At 37.7% G+C, this 24,262-nt stretch overlaps 1 protein-coding gene across 2 annotated transcripts in view; it reads right to left on the bottom strand.

The window, feature by feature from the left end:
• Positions 1–427: 427 nt before the first annotated feature.
• CPA6 (carboxypeptidase A6) overlaps positions 428–24,262 on the bottom strand; it is a 268,232-nt gene continuing 244,397 nt past the window's right edge. For both annotated transcript variants that reach the window (XM_046641651.1, XM_046641652.1), the window contains 3 exons: positions 8,204–8,406; positions 4,053–4,137; positions 428–955 (listed from right to left, as the gene is read on the bottom strand). In XM_046641651.1, the coding sequence (XP_046497607.1) occupies positions 768–955; positions 4,053–4,137; positions 8,204–8,406 (476 nt within the window). In that variant the 3' untranslated portion in view covers positions 428–767. The remainder of the gene's footprint in view (positions 956–4,052; positions 4,138–8,203; positions 8,407–24,262) is intronic.

Raw genomic sequence — 24,262 nt, forward strand, 5'->3', positions numbered from 1 at the left:
AAATTATATTTTGTCCAAAAGTTATAGTTTAGATACTTATCCTGTCATATTCCTGGAAATGGAAGTCTATATTACCTTTCTAAGCCACAATTTCCTCATTTGAAAAATGAGGATAATAGTAGTATCTACCTCAGGTATTTGAGGAATAAGTGAGATGATTAGTGTAAAGCTCTTAACACTGTATTTGGCACCTCAATCACTCTTTTTTTTAAAGTGGTATTCTCAGAGGCTAGCCATAAGTGCTCTTTCTTGTTAAATTTCTATAGGTATTTGGTGCGCTAATGCCAGGGAATAAAGATATGAATAATATGAGGTCTTGGTAAGTTGAATACTTATTATTAAGCAATATAGTTCTTTCCATTTCAAATATTTCCATTTCAAATGAGAACCAAGTGATTAAACATCATTAGTAGCCTAGATCTTAATTGAAAACATGAGATTTATTGAAGCAAAATCCTCAATTTGTACATTTCTTGAGACAAAAGAATTTAAAAATATCTCCTCCCCCCTTAATCAAATAAGACTCTAAAGGGATATAAAATGGATGCTTTCTCTTACAACAAACTAGGCTAAGCTCTCTCTCTCTTTTTCAATCATTTTTTATTGCCACAGAGAGTTGAATTGCATGAGAAGGTCCTTTTGAAGTCCACACATATGTTCACGCTAAGTAGTTGTCTTTCTCTTTACGTCAATTTCCACCCATCGCCACATAGCTCTTGCACAGTATCAGTTCTTTCTCTGGCAGTTGACCTGACTCTTGGGCCATCTCAGGGACACTTCTTTAGTAGGTGCATTGTGATATTCTTCACAGCCAGCATGGTCTCTGTACAGGTGGGTTTGATGAGCATCTCTGGGAGTAAAAATCCAAAGTGCCCAGTGTCACGCAGTTCAAAAGCAAATGTGTAGGGTATTCCATTTTTGTAGGCCCAATCCATTGAGCTACCAGAGCTCACATCTAAAAGTTGAAGAAAAAAAAAATTTCAGTCTCACTAAAGAGTCTGTATGTTTTCCAAAATATGTATATATAGAACTTGCCTACTAAGCCAAACGAAATCCTTCCAATTAAATACTGTTTCAACAAGAATGATTTAACAGTAGTTCCTTGGCATCAGGCTCATGGAACTTATAAAGCACGCCTGCTATCATCTTTGAGGATCTAGTTTAAGTATTGGTACTTTTCCAGGATAATGACCTCAAAATTTCTCAGCCTCAGTTCCAGTTATCTCCACCCTTACTTTATTTACCTATAAACAAACCCACACCTGGCCTTTATCACTCAGTCCTTTGCCACTTCCAAGCTCTAGAATATTGAAATTCTTTTCCCAGAAAACTTCCTCATTTCTTCTACTTCCCCTATGTTTTCACTCCTAACAAACTTGTTCTTTCCCTTTGCTTAAGTTTGTAGTTTCCAGACTCCTCCCAGCCTTCTTAGAACTTCATTTGACTGTCTACCCGGCCATGGTCAATTACTGAATTTCTCACCAGACTCTTAAACTGCCTTATCCAGTCCTTTTTCTGCTTTTGTTTTGCTAATTCTCAATCCTTGGCCCAGTTTCTCTGCTCGCACTGCTTGTGAGGGAGCAGAAACAAAGTCTTGGCTGTAAATTCACACTAGTCACTGAAGTCTTTCTTTGTTCCCAAGGCTGCTCTAGGCTCCTCTTTCTAGACCTTTACATGGTGACCCTTTCTCATGCTCTTCTAGTCCTGTCCCTCACTTTACCACTGTCCCCATGCTCATAATGGGTAATTAGCCCATCACCTCCTCTACTGACATCACAGCTCTCTGACTTTTCTCCTTCTAGCCCAGAGGAAGAAATGTCACTCGCCTTTTACATGCGTCATCTTTTGATACCGTTTCTTATTGTCTTCTCTTGTAGTGAGAAGGTCCCTTCTCCAAGACCTCGTTTCATTAATTAAATCTCCCTTTCTTGCATCTGCATTGACCAAAAGTTTCAAGCACTGCTTTCGTATAGCGCTTCCTTCTGATCCTGCTACAGGCCAGCCTCTTTTTCTTTGTTTTGCTTTGTAACTCAATAGGGAATCTATATATGTTGCTTCTACATCCTCACCCACTTTCATTCTGGTTCTTGCCTCTATCCGTTTATGAAAACTTTGTTCTTGAAGGTGACCAAGGACAGCAGGCCTAATCTCCTTTTTTGTTTTTTTCTTCTCTCAGATCTCACTTTCAAACTCTCAACAGCATTTAATCTAGCTGACAATCCATTCTGGCAACGCTCCCCTTCTGGTTCCTCTGACCTCACACGTTCCAGCTTTTCAGCAGAATTGAAGGTGAGGGCATTAGAGGTAGACTGTGGTTTGGGTCGTATCGGATCTCACCACCTATTGTGACTTCTCTGTGTCTCACTTTCTCCTTTAGAAAAAGAGATAATACCTACTACATAGGGCTGTTGTGAAAATTAAATGAAATAATGTGCTCAGGATATATTAGCTATTATTATTTTGTATCTTTATACTCCAAAGTGCCTAGTATATAATTTTTAACCTAACATGCTCTTAATAATTACTTAATAAATAAATGTTTCATAGAAGGCTCTTATTATACTTTTTTCCTGAAATTTGTATGATCCAGTTTGACATAACATTATCATTTTTAAAAAATTTTCTCAGTACGTTCATCTACTCAAATAATATCTCTTTTTATGCTATTTTTGCCAGGACAAGCTAGAGATAGAATTATTATGTGAAGATGACAATTAAATGACTCTGCTGTTTCTCAGGCTAAGGACAGAAGGCAGGCTGTGCCTTCATTGTCCCTCTGGTTTAGAGTACACTGGAACTACAAATAGTAGTCATAGTAGCCGAAGTCAGAGACAATACGTGCCAACAGTTACATCATGGTGATGTGACAGACTCATTTCTATGGTAACACGTTGTTCTAGGTAAATATAATGCAATGACTATGCCTTGATTCCAAGCTGAAAATGTGAACTGTAAGAATTAAAATTAATGTCTTAAAATTGTTAGTATATATTATGTTGGTGTTAACTGGTAATGTGATTTCTTTTAATACTATATTTCCCCTTTCAGGGTGGCTCTCTTGAAAAACAGCTCTAATAAGGTCATGAAACCAATGATCATAGTCTTTGAAAAGAATTCTGATATTTAAGACATTCTCATTATTAGGATAATAATGTTAAACAATGTTAATTGACAAACCAAGCTTTTCTTCTGAAGGCTGAAGAAAGAGAGCGTTTAGGAATATAATGATGGATGGATTAAAGAAATCGAGGAGAAATTTGCTACCTCACTGAAAAGCACAATTGGATGTTACTATCCCTACATATACCTATCACTTGTGTGTGTAAACCTTCAAATGCATACATGGACACTCAACTATGATTTCTCACTATATTTTCCAACCGATTAGTCAATAACTTTTAGAGTTTGAAAAGTCATGAGAAGTGATCTAGTCCAATTCCTCATTTAATAGTTTTGGAAACTGAAGCCCAGGATTAATATGTTGACTAGATAACAACCTGACTAGTGGCAGAATTAGGACTCGAATCAAGTCTCCTGATTCTTTGTCCAAGTTCTTTCCATATATCCTGTTGCTCTTTATTTCATATAAATATTTTAATCACTTTTTAGGGGAAATTCAGCTGAAGGTGTTATGAAATAGAATTTCATAACAAGAATGGCGGCGGAAAGGAATAAAAGGGAAACTCTTTTAGGGCTGAAACATTACTTCATTATCTTCTCAAGGCCCATTTCCACCCTTACAGTAGTTACAATTGCTTACGGAGCCCGTTGTGGTACTTTCTACTGTTATGAGATCTCAATTCAACCTTGTAGTCATTACCACATGCTTAGAATATTCACTGCTTAGAATTTATTTAACTTAGTACAGTGATTTCTGTCAAGCAGAGTAAAACTAATCAGGTATAAACTCCCTCCATCTTCCTTGGCTAATTTGGCAGTCAAAAATTTCACTTTAGGAGGAACACACTTTCTCTTTTTTTTTTAAACAGAAGTCGTTACGTAGGATATTGGTTCAGGAGATGATTCTAACACAACATCCACAGGAAACTTACACAATGTGCTGGAGGCAGGTCCATATCTATACCGTACCCCATATACTGACCAAAGTGCATTCACAGCTTTATGAGCTGCAGATTCCTGTCAGGGAAAATGGAGAATTTATATCACTGACATCATTGCATTGAGACCTTTAGAAACACTGGCATGTTATTTTAACCTTATCAGTCATCAATTTGGAGAACAAGGATGGGCACATTAGTTAATAGCTTTATTTAATAATAGTATTATGTTGGGGGTCGGCCCCTTGGACAAGTGGTTAAGTTAGTGTGCTCTGCTTCTGGCGGCCCAGGGTTTCGCTGGTTCTGATCCTGGGCATGGACATGGCACCACTCATTAGGCCATGCTAAGGTGGCATCCCACATGCCACAACTAGAAGGACCCACAACTAAAGTATACAACTATGTACTGGGAGGATTTTGGGGAGAAAAAGCAGAAAAAAAAAAGATTGGCAACAGTTGTTGGCTCAGGTGCCAATCTTCAGGAAAAAAAATGTGTTATTCTTTGACACATGCTGCATTTTGCAATATGTTTTAGAACATATTATTTCCTTTGATCCTCACAACAAACCAGTGATCAGTAATATTTCTATTTTACAAACGAGAAAAAGAAGCCTCAGCAAGGTTAAATGGGCAGGCCGGGGTTACACGGCAAGCAGTGGTTGAGTTGGGATAAGTACCCATATCTTCTGACACTGATTTAGTGTTCTATCCTCTTCACTTTAGTTCAGAGATAGCTATTTTTATAAATTACAAAATGCTTTGACAGGGCAGCGCCCATGTCAGTCTCACTCATAGCTACATATGCAGTATTTAGAATACGACTGGGTATAACAGATGGCTAATCAATGTCTCTTGCATGAATGTTGGATAAGCATAGATCTGCAAGAGTATCAAGATCATCTTATTGATCCTTAAGTACCTACCTCAGTGGCCATATACAAGATATTTGAAACACATTTGGATCAATTAAAAAAACATTTAATTCAGTAAGAATGACTTCTCTTATGCTGTGTGTTTATCCCTACTGGGAATGGGAACAGTAGTTTCAGAATGCGTCACGACTTCTGGCTGAGCTCAGTAAGGTACTGCTAAGATGTAGAAATTCGGAGGTGGCACTCTTCCTACCAAGGCCAAAAATCAGGAAAAATACTCAATACAATCAAAATACTGAAAGGTCACTCTTCTCACATGAACTAGAATGAGACTGACTACCCTTGAAAACATTTTCAAATGGAATAAAAGCACTAGTTTCAATAAGGAGTTAGAGAAGTATTGTATGACCAGTGAGAGGAAAAGAAGTATGTTGAAACCAGTATACAATTCTCCCATTTCAGTTTGCCAATGAATAATTCAATATGTCAGTGGAAGCACTATGGGCAACATGGTGCTGTGTGCTGGACCCAGCTTTGGCTTGCTGTTCTCCTTCACCTCAGGGATGCAGAAAGAAGCATTTGCGGCAAATACGACACTTTGTGGATATTCAGGGACCAGGCTCCAGAACCTGGCAGACAATTTATTATTGATCTCGCTGATGATGACATTCTCCTCTCAGGAGCCAACAGAAAAGGAACGTAAACACCATAATGAGGTATCTTTATGGAGAATATTCTAAGATTTGAACATTTGCTCCAACGGTCTCGGCAATATTCCATGGCAAGGGCAGAATTTCTACATTTAGAAGATTACTGCATTCTGCTGGTGAGGAGACCTTTGTTACTCATTATTTTAGATGACTAAACCCGAGGAAAAAATATCTATTAGGAAAAGAAAAAAGCATTTTGCCTGTTTACGTAAAACATGGGCATGGTTTTAGCCCTTTGAGCCCACTGCATTTCTGTCACTCGGGTGCAGATGCATGTTGATGAGAGGTTTAGCTATCTTCCTACAAAAAGCGGAAACTTCAGCAAATTTTCTAAGAATTACTTTCCAGGGTGGCACAGCTAGACACGTGTTTGAAAGAGTTTAAGCAATTCCTCCTTTCTCCATCGCTTCCTCTTTCCAAATGTCCAAAACGACCTAGGCCTCACTTATTGGACCTCAGCTAAGTAAGGAGTATATTTTTTATTTAAATATTTCCATATTTAAAGCAACTTCATGGAAGGCCTAAAAGATGTTAGCAGAAACACAGACACCTACATATCGGTGCAATGTTTTTGAAGAATTTTTATAGAATTTAGTGGTTTCTGGTTAACATTCAGAGACTATCTAGTTTCTGAGAATTGCAATCTTGGTTTTAATGATTTAGCTTATATGTAACCCACTATCAGGATTTCTCAACAGTGGCACCACTGACGGTTTGGACTGAGTAATTCTTTGCTGTGGGAGGCTGTGCATTGTAGGATGTTTAGTAGCATCCTTGGCCTCTACCCATTAGATATCAATGGCATCTCCTACTCTTGTTGTGACAATAAAAAATGTCTCCAACATTGCCCAATGTCCATTGAGAGGCAAGTTCATCCTTGGTTGTGAACCACTGATCTACTTTTTATAGCACATCCTTCAATCCAAGACAAAAGGAAAATAGGCTTAACTCCTGGTGGAAAGGTAAATTCAAAATATGGAGAACACTCTCGTGTAATAATTTTAATATATTACATATCCCATGTAATCTGTTCTGAGACTCCAAATAGACACGTTGCTCAATTTAGAAAGGGCTGAACATTTGCCTATAGAAACATAGCGATACAAAGTGGTTAGGGTGCCAAGTCAACAGCAGCAAGCCTATTTGACCCACAGAGTATCTGAAAAATAGCACCATCAAATATAACTATCACCTTTGCAATATTTCTCAAGAGAGAATTTGCTCAGAATTCTTGCTTGGAATGCCAAGAGCAAATTTCCTCCTTTGGACAGAACACAAGCCTTTCCCCAGGCCTTCTTCCGATCTCCTCATGTTCCCTATTCCTTCCAGGGCCTGGACATCTAGATCAGGATTTCCTGCAACCACAAGCAACTGGTGCAGGATTTGGAGTTCAAGGTACAGAGAGAAAGAGGATGCTTTTTTTCTTTTTCCTGAGGAAGATTGGCTCTGAGCTAACATCTGTGCCAACCATCTTCTATTTTCTTTGTATGTGGGACACTGCCACAGCATGGCTTGATGAGCAGTATATAGGTCCGCACTGGGATCTGAACCCGTGAACCCTGGACTGCTGCGTGTGAACTTAACCACTGTGCTACTAGGCCAGTCCCAAGGATGCTTCTCTTTTATGAAAACTTTTGAATTTAAGTATAATGTACATACAGAAGAGTATACAAATTTTAAGTTTATAGCTCAATGAACGATCACAAATTCAACACACTCACGTCACCACCATCCAGGTCAAGGAATAGAAGATCAACAGCAACCCAAAACCCTCGTGTGCCTCCCCTCCCCATCACTGCTCCCTCCTTCTTACTTCTAACACTATATTTCAGTTTGGACTGGTTTTGAACTTCACAGGCCTTTAGATGCTGTAGGTTCTGAGCCAGACTCACTTTACGAGGAATTATGTCCTATGGCAAGTAGGTTGTTGGCTTTCCCAGATGAGAGAAGGGAACTCTGCTTTTTCACTTTCAAGTAATCTTATGCCTGAAAGGCTGTTCATTCTTAGCACTAACTTGTCAGATACATGCCCAGAGACTTAGTAGCATTAAGCAAATAGCGCTTATAAATTAAAACTTGCTTTTAATTAATGAGAGGCAGACCATAATTTATGAACAATTATTTACTCAATAAAGTTAATTACAGCCCTGCATATGTGACCGAAGCTGTAATGCTAATCAAATCCCTCCTGACATTTTCTGTACAACCTGTGGTAAGAATGCAAATAGGTTTGAAACGATTGCCCTTGAGAAGCAGCATAGCCTAGTGGTTAAAAGCAACAGCTGGAGCTGGATTTGGGGCTGAAACCTGGCTATGACACAGTAGCTGTGTGCTCTTAGTCTAATTACTTAATTTCTGTAGGTTTCAGTTTCCTCATCTGTAGAATGGGGGTAATAATAGTTACCTACCTTATATGATTATGAAAAATAAAGCAGTTAATATACAAAATGCTTATTAGAATAAACAGAATATGTGTTTGCTATTATCATTACTACTTAGAACCATCTTAGCTTTAGAAAAACACTAGCATGTCTGACACACGTGCACAGGGTCAAATACTTACCACACAGCTAAAATTGGGGATTGTCGCATATTTGTAAGAGTAGGGATACAGCAACATCTGAGCATATGCATGAAAGGAGAGGTAAGCCCTAAAGTGCTTCCTGTATTTTCGGAGGAAGTTAGCTACGGCTTTCACTTCTGGCTCGGATTCTGGGAAAGGTCCACAGTACGTATCATCACAAGGGTGCATAGATGCCCCTTCATCTGCAAGTTAGAAAAGAAAATGCAGTGGAGGAGTGGGCAGACGAGAAGCAAGAAACACAAATCAACATTGTTAAAGTGATTTTTCTTTTATTTCCATAAACATATGGTATTACTAAGCAATTCATCTAACTTCTCACTTATAGAAATCAATACTGAAAATCCAAGGTCGTTCAAGCCTCCATGCATAATAGGAGGGCAACCTGGATTGGAAATAGGTACTGATTGTTCACCTGAGCCTCATAAACCATTCTAGGATGGCTCCATCAGCTGGAGAACTCATTCTGTATGATCCCTCAGAGCAGGTAGGGCCTCCTGTTTATATAATCCACAACACCTGCTCTTTCCCTCCATAATGCTCAACGAACTTGTAATTAGTGTCAGATATTTACTCACTTAACATCCAACCAATATTTACACTGTTCTATGTGCTTGGGAAACACTGGAAAAAAACAGAGAAAAAAAAATCCCTGCTCTAATAGAAGCTACATTCAATCTGGATTCTTTATTAGACTTTAATGCTCTGTGAAGGTGGGGACTGTGTCTTTCTTGCTGGGTACCTGGCAACTAGAACAACATGTGGCGAGTGTTCAACAAATATTTGTTGAACAAGTGAACGTCAGATCAAATGAAAGAACTAGACATCTGTAAAGGTTTCTGGTAAGATACAAATATTGATATGTCGATAACGTGGAGGCAGAAGGAAATGATTCCACAGAACATGTCAAACCAACTTCTATTATATTTTTAGATCAGCGATATCGAAACTGGTTTTGTAAAACTCAAGAGGCCTCTCCAGTTATCTTGGGGGTTAGTTAGGGTTCAGTTAAGAAATCCTCAAAACTAAATTTTAATAATTTTTGATTTAAAAAATTATATCATACAGGTCTATGAAGGGGAGGAAGGACAATAAGATTCATTATACCAATCACAAAGTATTAAGGTTCCAAGAAATTTTGGAAATAATTACATTTTCTATAGTTATTTTCCAGTCTGGGCCACTATTATCATTCCCATACCCCTAGAAAGCTCTAACTCTTTCCACAGACAAATGGGCAATGTTTGGTAATTCTATGACATAGTCTAATTCTACAGAACATGAAAAGACGCAGTACCAAACCAGGCTAAATCCAGAGGACATTAAGTCTAGTTTATGCTATGAGGAGAGTCCAGATAGGGAACTTACAGCAATTGTGGTTTTCCTCCTTTGAGTCTGAGATGCCTAAGAATTAAGTGGGATATGGATGGAATTATGAACATAATATAAAAACTATAGCTGATACTCCAAAAGGAATAAGAAAAATAAAGAGACATTTGAGGAACAGTGATATAAAGTAGTGGAAAGAAGAGATCACAAACTGAATAACTAATTCCAGAGGGAACAGAACTAATGAGCCAGAGAAAACAAGAATTTGAAATAATCCTAATAAATATTCAAGGGCATATAGGAAGACATTGTAAACATTAAGCAAGGACAAGACATTTTAAAAAGAACCAATCAGATATAACAGAAAAAACCCTTAATTCTTGGGTTGAATGAACACAATTGATGAATGAGTTAATGATATGGAGCAGGTTTTGAAACGTTCCTAAAAGGCGTGAAAAAGGGACAAAGAATTGGAAAAATGAGAGAAAAATTAAAGGGTATGAAAAATAGAATGTGTCAATATCTGATTTATAGGGGCCCTAAAAGGAGAGGAAAAAGTACAGGAAAGTTAAATATTTGAAGAATTGCTAATTGAAATTTCCCCACAATTAAGAAAAGATTGAATGGACTTATTGTATACCAAACAAAGAAAGGGGGAAAACAGCAATTTGGCAGTGAAATTTTCAAAGTAAACTTTAAGAAAAGATAATTCCGGAGTAAAAAAAGCTGGTCATCTATAAAGGAATAAGAATTAGATTCACGTCTGACTTTTCAATAGCAACACTAGAATAATAGTTCCAAAGTATTTTTTAAAAAGGAAATTTGAATCCAGCCTCTTATATCTAGCTGAACTCTCATTGAAATGTGAGAGTGAAATAAAGATGTCTTCTGCCATAAAATTCCTCAAAGTGTATACTATACAGTGATGTGATTTGAAATCACCCTTGGAGAAAGTATTCTAACAAAATGATGAATATCTCCAGAGAACTTACTTGATAGGAGAATTACAGGAGAGTTAGCAACTTAGTAGGTTCTGTTGTCAAAATAAGCAATGTCCAAAGGAAACAAACCTGTAACGATATAGAATCAAATTCTAAAAGATGGCAAACTCATGAAAGGATAGAGGGCGGGGGACCAGTGGTGTCTTTTTCAAAGGATATATATATATATGTAGTAATTAAGTCTAGAGATTGATGGCAAAAAACAAACCTAAGTATGGGTCTTAATAAATTATGAACACAAACGTCACAACTAACAGAAGTAACTTTGACCCATCCTAATAGAAACTAGTAAAGAAGAAAAAAAGAGAAACATTTGAAAATAGAGAACAAGAAATAAGATGGCAGAAATAAGTCTTAGTGTAACAGTGATTATGAAGAATGCTGAGGTTAAACTCACCAATCAAATGACTGATATTTTCTTATAGAAAAATAAAGATCCAGCAATATTGTGTCTTCAGAAAACAAAGTGGTATGAGTGGACATATCAGATGTCTACTTTTAGTATTGTAGCAGACTTGGTGTTTGTATTAGTTTCCTAAGGCTGTCACAACAAATTATCACAAATTGCGTGGCTTAAAACAACTGAAATTTATTCTCTCACAGTTCTTGAGGCTAGAAGTCTGAAATTAAGGTGTCAGCAGCCCATCCTCCCTCTGAATGCCCCGGGGAAGAAGAATCCTTCCTTGACTGCCTAGCCTCTGGTAACTCCTGGCAAATCTTGGCTTTTGGTGGTTTGTCGATGCATCACTCCAGTCTTTGCCTCCATCTTCACATGGCCATCTTCCCTGTGTGTTTCTGTGTGTGTACTCTCTTTTTCTTATAGGGACAACAGTCCTTGTATTTAGGGCACACTTTAATCCAGTATAACCTCTTCTTAACTAATTACTTCTGCAAAGACCCTATTTCCAAATAAGGTCATATTGTGAAGTTCCAGGTGGATTTGAATTTTGGGAGGATTCTATTTATCCCACCACAGTGATCTGAGGGACCAACCTTCTGCAGAACAACTAGATCCTGTATGGGATGTATTCTCTGAGGCATTTTTCATCTTGCAAGAAGTAGGGGAGGCTCCAAGATACACAAATACAAGATGGACTTTAGAAATTTAATGATGTAATTCTACCCTCAGCAGTATTATCAATGAGAATATGTAGTAGAAAACAAGATATGGTTCACAATATCTAGTAATTAACCTATCAAAGAATGTACAAGACTATCAGAAATGTTAAATGTGTATACACACGCACATGTTCAATTCAACAACAAAAATTCCAGCAGAAGGATTTTGGGAATATTCAACTAAAGAGCTCTAAACTTCTTCAAGGGGAAAATCTTAGGAAAGAAGAGCAAAGAAGAAGGATGGTTTAGTGCTATAAGGCATTACTACATACTACATAGGTATAGTAATAGAAACAGTATGATAGTGAGTCAAGAATAGACTAGTAGACCAATGGAACAGAATCGATGGCAATTTGGTATAATGATAGAAGGGGTCTCACAAATGACTACGGAAATGATAGAGTGTTTTAGTGGATGATGTTGAGAAAACTAGCTCATTATATTGAGAAAACAGAGTTGAATCTTTACTGCATAAATATACAAAAGTAAATGTTAAACAGTTTAAAGATTTAAATAACAAAAACAACAACACAGTAAGGAAGCAAGAACTATAAGGGTTTGGTTTTTTTGAGGTGCTTTCTCCAATCCTTTTCCTTTGTATCATCCTTCTGGATGGGCTTACAGAATGTGGGGATGGTTACTTGGTGTTCTTGAATAACAAGTTTCATTGATGAAGATTATATGAAGGTGTGAGGGGAGGTGTAGGAAAGGACTTTGAAAATTTGACAATATATAATGAAGGTATAATGGATTAAGAATTAAGGTAAGTTTTGAAGGTTTAGAAACTAATATCAGAAAAAATAACAGAGGAAGGAAAAGTTTCTGGGAAAATGATGGGTGTTAGAAAATATCTTTTCCAAATTTGTTTTAAAATAAATTATTTTCAAAAAAGTAAGTATATTTTGAACATTGGTAGGGATTTTTATAGTTCTCCCATTAGTAGTAATAATCAGAATTAGAAAAATAAGAAGCTTCTCCCTGCAGGTTCTACCAGCAACAACGTGACTAGGCCGCACCTCCACCTACTACCACCACCACCTTGTTTATTGGGGCTCAGTCTATGTCAGGTTCTTGTTTAACCTTCATATCAGCCTTATGTGGTAGATAACTATTATTATCACAATTTTACCAAAAAAACAAAATCTAAAGAAATCCAAGTATAGAAGATGACATAAATCAGACCGTGTGTAATAGTAAATGCAAAGGGCTTATATTTCCTAATTAACAGTTGAAGCTGAATTCAACTGAACGTTTGTTGAATTCTTCTGTTGTAGACACTGTATTATGCACTAGGGATTCAAATATGACAAAGCCACAGACCCTGAGTTGAGGAATATATAGATTAACCTGGAAGACATACAGTTAAGTAATAATATCAATATAATGTGGTAAATGCTATGATATAGTTAGAAGATATTACGGAAGCAGACAGAAGGGGCAATAAGCCTGTGTGGGTGTTCAGGAAAGGCTTTTTTAGAGGAGATAATGCCTCCTGGAAGAAAAAAATCTAGGATAATAGATATGAGTTAGAAGATTGTTTCAGGTAGAGAGAACAATATAAACGAAGGTATGAAGGCAAGAAACATTTAGCACTAAAGTTCAACATAAAATTCAAGTCAGGAAGCTTTGGTGGATAAGCCTGGAGCGGTAATTAGATGTTCATGGGACATCTTATATATTATGCAAAGGAGCTTGTAGTATCCTGTAGGCAGTAAAGAACGTCTGTTGTGGCCAAAAGTCCACCACTCAGATCTCCTGCTGCAGTGAACATAGTTGACTGATAGCTCCAGCTGCCAGCACTCTGGATCCACCACTGAATTTTCATCAAGCTCACAATTACTCCAAGGTTGCTCCTAGCCAATGACTGATAATGGGATAGGTATGTGTGCAGAGCCATTCTTGATGCAGGCGTCAAGGAACCCAGGGACTAGTTGGTTCAAGGAGGGTGTGGTCTGCATCTAAAATGTAGAAAAGAGGTATATTTAATTTTATAGTAACAAAGTAATTGGGAATTTTGCTATAGAAAAATTAGTGGAGTGGTAGAGGCAAAAACTAGATTTCATATGCACTGAGAGGAATGAACGGGAAGAAAGGAATAGGAGATACTGAATACAGACTATCCTTTTCAAGAAGCATGGTTCACAATGGAAGATAAGATACAGAATGATGGCCAGAGGTAAGCTTGAGAGTAAGAGGAAGAGATGATGTTTTTAGAGAAGAGAAGACTTAAGCATGTCTATTCAAAAAATGGGGAAAACAGCATAGAGGAAGAAGTTAGAAAAATAGACTATTTGATGAGAGAAGATTCTAGAAGGGATGTGAATGGGTGGGATCAACAACCAGGTGGAGTCATAAGCCTTGTAGAGTAGATGGAACTTCTTATTTCAGTGATCTCAAATGTTTTTGACTGCTCATACCATCAGTAAGAAACTTTAGGTGTATTCCTGACATATATTTATTTTGAATTTGTATACCTCTTTTGTGGGCTAATATATAAGACATACAAAAATAAAAATTTAGAAAGAGTGGTTTGGGGATGAGTTAAACAATAATTTAAAATATTTTAATTAATTGTACAGAAAGATATTAATTCTCTTAAAATAAGAATGAGAGAGAGAGAGGAAATCTAACTTAAATCCTTCAGCAGTGTCCAGGTGTTGTCTTCTAAATGAAGATATGATAATATACAAAAATGTGAGCATACCAAGTTCTTGGCTGATCTCCTAACTGGAATTTTTATGCAAAAATATGTATATTGTAATCTTTAGTCTTGCTGGATGTTTTAAAAAAAAAATCATTGACTTCTCTAAGAATAGCCATTGGAGAGTTAATTCAATAACTACAAGAAAAAATGGTTATAAATGAATATTTAGTGGAAAAAAAGAACATGCACTTGAATAAATAGGATGGTTAAAAATATCCATAGAAAAAAAACCAAAAATGTACCAAAGAATGATAGTAGTTTGTTAGGCTGGTGATATGCTAATTATTTTTCCCACTATCATATTTCTGTAATAACATATCAATTATATATATGAAAAAAGTATATGAGAGAAGGAAAAATAGAGATCTGAGAAATAGTTTTTAAAAAGGAAACATTTAAAAAGGCTTTTAAAGGGAAAATGAGTAAAAACAGAAAAAAGGTAGACAAATTTGGGTTTATGTTTTGCAGCAATTGGCCTCTGTGGAAATCGATCTAATGTGGGTCCTCTAGTAGGCAGTATCTGGAGAAGTCACAGTTATTGCGGCAAATTTTCATTGGTTATTTTTTCATTTTCAATGTTTGTTTTTTCTTTTCCTATAGCTTTTAAATTTCACATAAATGGAATCACATGTCATTAAATTTTTTGAATTGTAGGCTTTTTAGAAATTTCTTTTCTGCTTACATCACCTACCACCAATTTACCTTCAAGTAATCCATATTAACTGAGTACAGTTGTTAGTATACGTTACAAACACACACGTGTAAGTATGTATATAAGTATCCATGCACCCAAGCACATACGTATTTTTATATTGGTATATAGATATGCACGTATATATATATAGGAGCTATCTTTGGTCACGCGACGAGATCATAATCAGACAGTTTTTTGCCTCTTGCTTTTTTCCATCAATGATATTTTGTAGAACTCCTTCTACATCAACTTGAATTCATTCGTTTAAATTCTATTCTACTGTGGTTATAACATAACTTAATTCCCAACAATAGGCAGGTGGAAGACTATGTGAAGCTAAATATATTGAAAAATAAAGCACGATCCACTTTGTCAATGCTGCTGAAAAATCAAGTAAGATGATATTGAGATTTGACCACTGCCTTAGGAATGTGGACAACAGTTTGCTGGACTCCTAAGGGTATAACACTGTGTGGAGTGAGCTTAAGAGGGACAAGAAGGAGAGAAATTAGACGCTGCAAAAAGGAATAAAGAAATGGGGCTGGTGGCAGAAGTGGAGAAAGGAGAGGGATTTTTTCAAATGGGAGGAATAGCAGCATGCTTTTATGCTGATGGGAAAAATCCATCAGAGAACAAACAAACATAACCAACCAAGCAGACAACAGAACAAAAGAGATGGGATAATTCCTGGAGCAATATTTTTGGGTAGGCAAGTGGGGATGGGAACTAGTGCAAGTCAATGACTCTTGAATCTCTATCTCAAGCTTCAAACTCATGTATATAGCAGCCTTCTGGACATCTCTGTCTGCTTGTCTCAGAGGCTCTGAAAGCTCAAGGTGTCCCTAGATGAAATCATCTTTCTCTTTCCTACCCACCATATCGATCTTTGCTGTGTTTCTTAGCTTATGTTTCCCTCATTCATCTACTGGCCTAAGTCAGAAACTTAGCTGAAGCAATCCTAGAGGTTTTCTTCTCTCTCATCCCTCCCTCCAATAGGAGAGAAAATTCTGTTGATTCTACCCGCTAAATCTCCCTATGCCTACTTCTACCAACAAAGTTCAGGCTCTCATTGTTATTCTCCTACATTATCAGAATAGTTCCCTGCCTTCAGTCTGGCCTACCTTGAATTCAACCTCCTCAAGAGCGTTACTGTAATCTCCTAAATACATAAATCTGATCTTATTGCTCCGCTGCTTAAAATTTTTCAGAAGTTGCCTTCCGGATAAAGTTCTGAAATCTTGACTATGGCTTAATGGCCACAGAGGTAGTGTGATCCAAACGTCTGAATTTGGTATTGGTATGTATTATAGTTTATCTTGTGAGTGTTTTTTCTGTCTTAAAAAACAGCTTGTGATTTTTACCCTGTTGCTATACAAATAGAACTGTGTCTGGTATTTTACCATCTACTAGATAATTTCTAGTACTTTCCATGGCTCTATAATAGTTTAAGGTTACATAGTTTTCCCCTTTCTTGGAAGTCAGAGGGTCCTGCTCCCTCCCTCTGACCTTATGAGACAAGGCCCTTCATGATCTGTTTTTGCTTGACCTGCTTAAAATTTTAGTTTCTACCAGGCTACCTTAAACCTTCTACCTTTATTCCTATTAAACTATTGGTTATTTTCCCAAGGTTCCATACTCCCTTGCCTTTATGACTTTGCGCATGCTGTTCCCTTTGTCTGAAGCATCTCTTTTCTTCACAGTCTAATTTTACTTGTCCTTCAGTGCTCAATTCAGTTACCACTTCCTCTTGGGATCTCCTCCAATGTCCTTAGGCTTGGTTAGGTGACTCTCCTATAGATGCCTATAACATCCTTACCTGCATTTGTCATAAAACTTAGTGTCCTGTGTTAAAGTTGTGTGCATACCCATTTCCCTGCGCGATTGGGCCTGACCCAGTGTTTGACCAGTATTGGGTACATAATAAAATGCAAAAGCATTTTATTTCATAATTATCATACATAAGCTAAACCGTATAATATATAAGAATATAAGAAAACCCATGCCTTGATTTACTGCTGTTTGCCTGAGAAGCACATTAGACACTGGAATATTCTATAGCATTTTATGGTTTATTTGATGGATGGGCATCCTGCCAATGTTGTTACCACAGATTAAGTATTGATTCACAGCAGAATAGAACATCACATTCAAAATTCTTTCTGCCAGTGTTTCTCTCTGAATTTTTGCCTTACTCATCTCCTCTACCAAAACTGTCTTTAAAAAATAAAATAGAATCCTGAGTAGCTGGGCCTCTAAGATGGAAATAAATTAATTCATGTGGAAAGAAAACCACTAAAACAATTTTATTTATAGCCTTTTGAGGGCATTATCCAGGCTTTACTAAAATGCAAAGAAACAGCTCACAAATACTATTGAATAGGAAGTCCCTTTAGGATTTTAAATAGCTGTGTTGGATACACAATTTGAAGAGTGCTGTCCAGACCTAGCCTCAATTACACAGATTCTGATCAGAATATCTGCTGTCCCATAGAAGATCAAGATAGCGAAAGCTAAAGCACCAGGACACAACATTTCAAGAAAACAAGTGAAAAAAAAACACCCTAATAGGAGTCAATATCCAGGAAACAATGATACAACAGACTTCTGGGAGAAAGGAACAGGAAGCACCAAACCCATCCCTCTTTAGATTTTAGGACCATGAGAATCTAAATGTTATTGGTTTTCCCTTAGTTTACGGGAGCCAACATATTGTTTCTGAAGCTGAGACAAAATTCTCTCTTCCGTCATCACACGCAGAACAACTGCAGAATATACAACGCGTCTCTGCAGTGCAGAGCAGAGAGATTCCAGTCCTGCCAAATAAAACAGCACACAGCTCTGTTCTGAGCCCTTCAGCAATTTAACTTCCGTACCATACATCACCTCTCTAGTTTTTGAGTATTGAGATGTGAAACTCTACAGGGACCTCATAAATCTAGAAAGGAGACACGACGTGCACATGTGAGGAAATTAGAGGATAAGACAATGTAGGACATAATACAATTGTAAAGTGTGCTGTGCCGACGAAGCACATGGGAGCACGGAGGAAGGAGAGAGAGCAGGGAGGATTAGGAGCCCTGGGGAGGCTGTAATGGCAAAGAGACTTGATGGGATTCAAGATGGATGGAACTTGAAAAAATATGATTTTACTTAAAGAACAAAAAAAGTTTCGCTGGGCCTGGCTCAGTAGTGTAGTGGTTAAGTTTGGTGTACTCCACTTTGGCAGCCTGGGTTTGTGGGTTTGGATGCTGGGCATGGACATACACCACTCAGCAAGCCATGCTGTGGTGGCGACCCACATACGAAATAGAGGAAGGTTGGCACAGATGTTAGCCCAGGGACAATCTTCCTCAAGCAAAAAGAGGAAGATGGGCAACAGATTCTTCTTCACCCAAAAAAAAAGTTTTGTTGCTTCTATGAACCTTGGTCCCTCTGGATGGTAAAATGAAGTGGAAGATAGTCTTTAGAGAAGAAATGGAGAAGGATGGAGAACTAGAAACAGCAATGGGCTGAAAATCACAAGACCAGGCTCCATCAGAACTGTATGACCACTGAGCTCAGTGACGTGCATGTTACTTCTCTGGCTGCATTTGTCCTGGGTGGATTAGGGACCCGAATCAGTGATTCTCGTGTGGTGTTGTGACAATGTATTGCTATCTGTTGTGGGGGTTGTCTCAGAGAAGCTAGTTACATGTTATAAAATTATTTAACTAATAAAAAGGTTTAGTTATTCTAATAACTCAATTTATTCTAATATACTCTCGTAGAAGGGAAGAGAAAAGGTAAATTAGAGTGGATATGCTTGAAATGAACCTCAGGACTGTGATTTCATCATCAATTGGGTGTGTGGTTGTGGGAAAAAAAAGGCTGAGAACTGTTGGATTAGAAACTGGTTGCTAAAATTCTACAGTACTGATAGTTGATGATTACAGTCCAGATGAAAAAAAAAATTCCAATGTAATTACATACTTACTTTTCCTTAACTTCTTTAGATTCTGTTCTAAGGATGTGAGGATAAAATTTAGTAATAAGAGTTGTGTTACTTAATTGATTTCTGTTTTGGCTCTTACAGGCAGTCTCCAAGAATGGATTGCAATCTAAAACTTAGTTTTCAAGCATGTTGTCTAATTCTCAGAACATACTTTTTCTTACATAAAAACTTCCCTCCCCGCCTAAGGTCCTCCAACGTCCTCCCAGATCTGCTTCTCCTCTTGAATTACAAATCTTGGCGCATGGCACCTGACTGCCCAAACCAGAAATCATTTACTGCAATCTGCAAGGAGCCGTTGGTGCCATTGTTTTAATTTCTCTCCAATACACCCAACTCAACTACTACTGTCTTAGTCAAAACTCTCCTGAATTGTAGGGGTTCTCTGACTCTAAGCTCTTCTTCAGTCTGCAGCCTCAGAAGTCCTGAATTAATTTTACTAAAATGCAAATCTTACCATGTAATTCCTCTGCTAAAACTTTCCAATGGCTTACCACAGCCTTGAGGATGAAGGGGTTGGATTAGGGGCCTTTCCTCTATACCCCTTGTGGTAGGCATAATGGCCACCAAAGACTGCCAAGTCCTAATCCATGGCATCTGTGAACGTTATCTTATATGGAAAAGGGTCTTTGCAGGTGTGATAAATTAAGGATCTTGAAATGGAGAGATTATCCAGGATTATCTAGTAGACCTTAAATGGAATCACAAGTATCCTATAAAAGGGAAATGTGATTATAGACAAAAGAGAAGGCTATGCGACAGAAGCAGAGGGAAGCTAAGTCAGAGAGAAGATGCTATGCCCCTGGCTTTGAAGGTGGATGAAGAGGCCACAAGGTAAGGAATATAGGTGCCTCTAGAAGCTGGAAGAGGTAAGGAAATGGCTTCTCCCCTAGAGCCTCTCGAGGGAATGTGGTCTCGCCACACCTACAGCCTGGTGAAATCCATTTCGGGCTTCTGGTGCCTAGAAATGTAAGAGAATAATTTTGTGTTGTTTTAAGTGACCAGGTTTGTGATAATTTGTTAGTGCTGCAACAGGACACTAACACCCTCTTATAAACATCCCTTATTTATCCCTACACAGCATTTATTACAGTTTAATGTAACTGTATTTTTACTACACTGTCAATCTTCTTGAGGGCAGGAATCAGATCTTTTTCTTCTTTGTATCTCCTATGCCTGGCATACAGTCCTTAAAAATATTTATTAAATAAATTAATAAATTTGTTAATATGATTCAGACCAGAGGATGCCTCCAGACAATTCTTCTTCTCTTTTCTCTCTATTACCATTGTTTGGTTTTTGAGTCAAAGCCCTTTAACTGGCTATATGGGGGAATTATTATTTTTGGCTACAGATCTTAGTCTTCTTTAACTCCATAGCGTCCCCATCCCTCCCTCTGTCCTCCAGTCAGTCACCATGCTCCATCACTCTGTCTTGCCAGTGTCTTCTCCTTTCTCTCTTCTCTGCCTCCATCCTAATTTCGGCATCCGTAATCTCTCACCTGGACAACACCGTGGCCTCCCTACTGGTCTCCCTGCCACCACACGCTTAATCTATCCTTCACACCGCTATCACCGCTAAAACACAAACAGATCACGTGATTCTGCCAAGCCCCACCCCAAAACTCTCACTGACTCCTCCTAGGCAACAACATCAGTGCCGACCCCTCAGCACAGTGTCCAACGCCCTGCTGATTGGACATTTTTAGGCTCATGTTCTCTCCTGTAGTCGCAGCCCCAGCCCTCACGTCCCGGGTCCTGTCCTGTCATCCCTTCCCACATCTCTTTGCCTTTGTCTCTCCTCTTCTGTCAGCCTGGACCGTCCAGCTCTCTACTGAAACCTGTCAAAATCCTTCCATGCCTGGAAGGCTCAGCTCAAAAGCCATTTTGTCTGCAGCCTTTTCACCCTCACTCTGGTCAGAATTTCTCTTTCCTCTGTCCTCTGTGAGCATGATGCTCATGCTTCTGTTCATCAGCTTTCACTTGGCCTCAAAGCATAATTGGTTGTCTACACGCCGGTCTCCCTCACTGGACTGGTAGTTCCTAAGAACTGAACAGTATTCCTATTTGCCTGGCATCATGCTTTGCTTGTAGCAGGGGCTCAATAAATGTTTATTGAGTGAATCAATCTGCCCTATAGCAAGGTCCCTCTTAGTCTATCACTGCAAAATTCCATTTGTGTTTTATATTTTAAGGTTGGCTTTATTATAATTTAAGGTTATAATAAAAGGGAAGAGATTGCACAAGAGCCTGAACAATGATGTTGTTTTCTAGCTCCCTGGCGTACCCTTAAAATATGTGCAAATAAAATTATACCTGAGAATAAGAATATACTTGTGAATGAGAATAAATAAAATGAAAAGGGAATCAAGTTTTGAATCATATTAGTACTTTGATTATTGCCAGTGTACCTTCCCAATTTAAGGATAGTGAATGAGATGAATTAGTGCTATTTTTTTTGTTGTGGAACTTGCTAAGAAGGCCATTCTTGAATTGCTCTCTCAGAGTAACACAGACTAGAATGGCATGACAGACTCGCATTTGAAATAGATGGCAGTATAAGAAAACAGCTATTGTATTCTAATGAAATATGTCATGTTCATTAAAAGGTTTTGGCTGATATGCATTTTCTATTTCTCTACATAATGAAATGATAAATTTTGTAAAATGTTTTGAATCAGTGTAAAAACTTAACTTTTCCTCTCAAACTGTTTCACAGTCAACATCTAGAGGATATTAAGGGGAATAATATGGGAATGCTAGGGGACTATCAAGAGAGATGCTAGGGGAGGCCAAAGGGGTAGAGGGCAGTGCATTTGCTGTGTATTAGATTAGATAATATCTAATTAAGTGGGAACTCTACTTTGCCATTTCTCATTGGGGTGGTGAGTGGGGCAATGAGGAATGGTGGTGGAAGGACTATATGTAACATGATTTCATAATAGGCCCAGAAGCTGCCTCTTTTTTGTCCCATTCCGTCATGTTTTATTAACAACAACGAATTAAGCTAAACAACAAAAACTAATACGTAAGGAGAAGAAGTGCTTTGAATGGTGGTAGTGGATTCTGGAGCTTGATTTTAGTCAAAATTTTATTTTTCAGAAAATCATGTTGGTTTACTTTTACCGTTTTTAATTTTTTTGAATGGCCAATCAACGTACATAGCTGTACCATGGAAACTGCCCTCTCCTTCGTTTGTCATCCATTTCTTTTCCCCAGAAGCAATAACTTTTACTACTTTCTTGTATTATTCCAGGGTTAGTCTACGTGTTTATAAGCAAAAAGCCAGTTTTATTATATCTGTGGAAAAAGACACTTTTTTTACACAAATAGCAGTATTCTTTCTATACATTAATCTTAAACCCTTGCTTTGTTCAACCGTGTGTGTGTGTGTAATTCTGGAGACTTCCATATCAGTACATAAAATAGCTATTTCACTGTATAATTGTAGCCTAATTTACATGATTAGCCCTTTGTTGACAGACATTTGGAACGCTTCTAATCTCTTGTTATTATAAAGAGTGCTGCAACGAATATCCTTGTACATGTGTCATTTTCCGCATATGTGAGTACAGCAGTAGAATAAATCCCTAAAAGTAGAATTAACTACTCTGTCAAACGGATGTATCTTTTTTAATCTTGATAGACATTGCCAAATACCCTTGCATAGATTTGCCCCTATTCACACTCTCAACAGGAATGTATAATATTACCTGTTTTTCCTTATCCTTCAAAATTTTATTCTTTCTCTCTGTCTTTTAACACATAAAACTGTGGTGTGTAGTAAAGTTATAAGATTATCAATAGGTCCAAGTTAGATGGTCAGAAAAGGTGTTGTAAAGTGTCATTTGAGGGGCTAGCCCAGTGGTGCAGCAGTTAAGTTCGCACATTCTGCTTCTCCGTGGCCCGGGGTTTGCTGGTTCGGATCCCGGATGCGGACATGGCACCACTTGGCACGCCATGCTGTGGTAGGCGTCCCACATATAAAGTAGAGGCAGATGGGCACGGATGTTAGCTCAGGGCCAGTCTTCCTCAGCAAAAAGAGGAGGATTGGCAGTAGTTAGCTCAGGGCTAATCTTCTTCTTCTTCAAAAAAAGAGTCATTTGAAAATAGGTAAGGAAAAATATATTTGAATAAGAAAATGAGAAACTGTTTCCTTAACCTGAAGAAACATTCTAAAGTAGCATCCAAATAGAGCATCTGTACATATTAGGGGCTCAATAAATATTTGCTGAATGACTTCTGTGGCTCTATTGAATTTTGCTAAATTCTCAGTGGTATAGTAGCGTGGTCTAACAAAGTCTTATAGTGGCAACAAGATCATATATTTAAATAGTATTTATCTCTGGGATTCATTTCAACGTATGCATCTTTAAAAAAGTCATGTTACTTAATCGGTCATTTGGCTAATCACTTGTAGGTTGTATGGGATAAATAAATACAGAATATACACTATTAAAGGCAAATTTCTTCCGTAAAGTGCAATTATAAAATTAAGTTTAAAAAACATTTAAAGGAATAAAAAAACCATCACTAGTCCTCCGATTCCAGCATTTTGGTATATTTTTTTCCCAGTCTTTTTCCCTCTGTATTAGTATATAAATGTGCATATATCGTGCACACTTATCTGTCACATGTTCATATAGAATCATCATGTATTTTATAGAATTTGTAATCACAGTGAAAAAAATTATATAGCTAGAATTAGACTCGATATTATATCATAAGCTTTTTTATTATTTTTAAATGAACTTCTTATCCCTTTTTATGGCTTCATAAAATTTTACCAAATGAATATATATTAATTTCTTAACTATAGCCCTGTTGTTCAACATTTGGGTTGTTTTCAGTCTTTTATTATTGTAAATTACATTGTGGTCAGCATCTTTTTCTGTTTCCTTATAATGTATTTTCAAAATGGAATGCTTAGACCATGGGGTATGCACAGGCTTGAGGTTCTGCTATGATTCTCGTCTCATTTCACTGTTCATGCGTACAGTCTGATCTGGCCCCAAAGCTTCCACTAGTGCCTGTGTGCTAAGGACACACAACCCTGTATGTTCAGACTAGACCCCTTTCAACTGCACATCTTCCCCTAGAGTTCCACAAGCACTTCAAATCCACTGCTCAAAACTGGACTCGTATTTTCCACCAAATCCTCACCTCTTACTACATGCCAAATCTTGGTAGATGACACCTCTGTCTAC

This window comes from Equus quagga, chromosome 16 (genome assembly GCF_021613505.1).
Source record: "Equus quagga isolate Etosha38 chromosome 16, UCLA_HA_Equagga_1.0, whole genome shotgun sequence".
NCBI classification, from domain to species: Eukaryota; Metazoa; Chordata; class Mammalia; order Perissodactyla; family Equidae; genus Equus; species Equus quagga.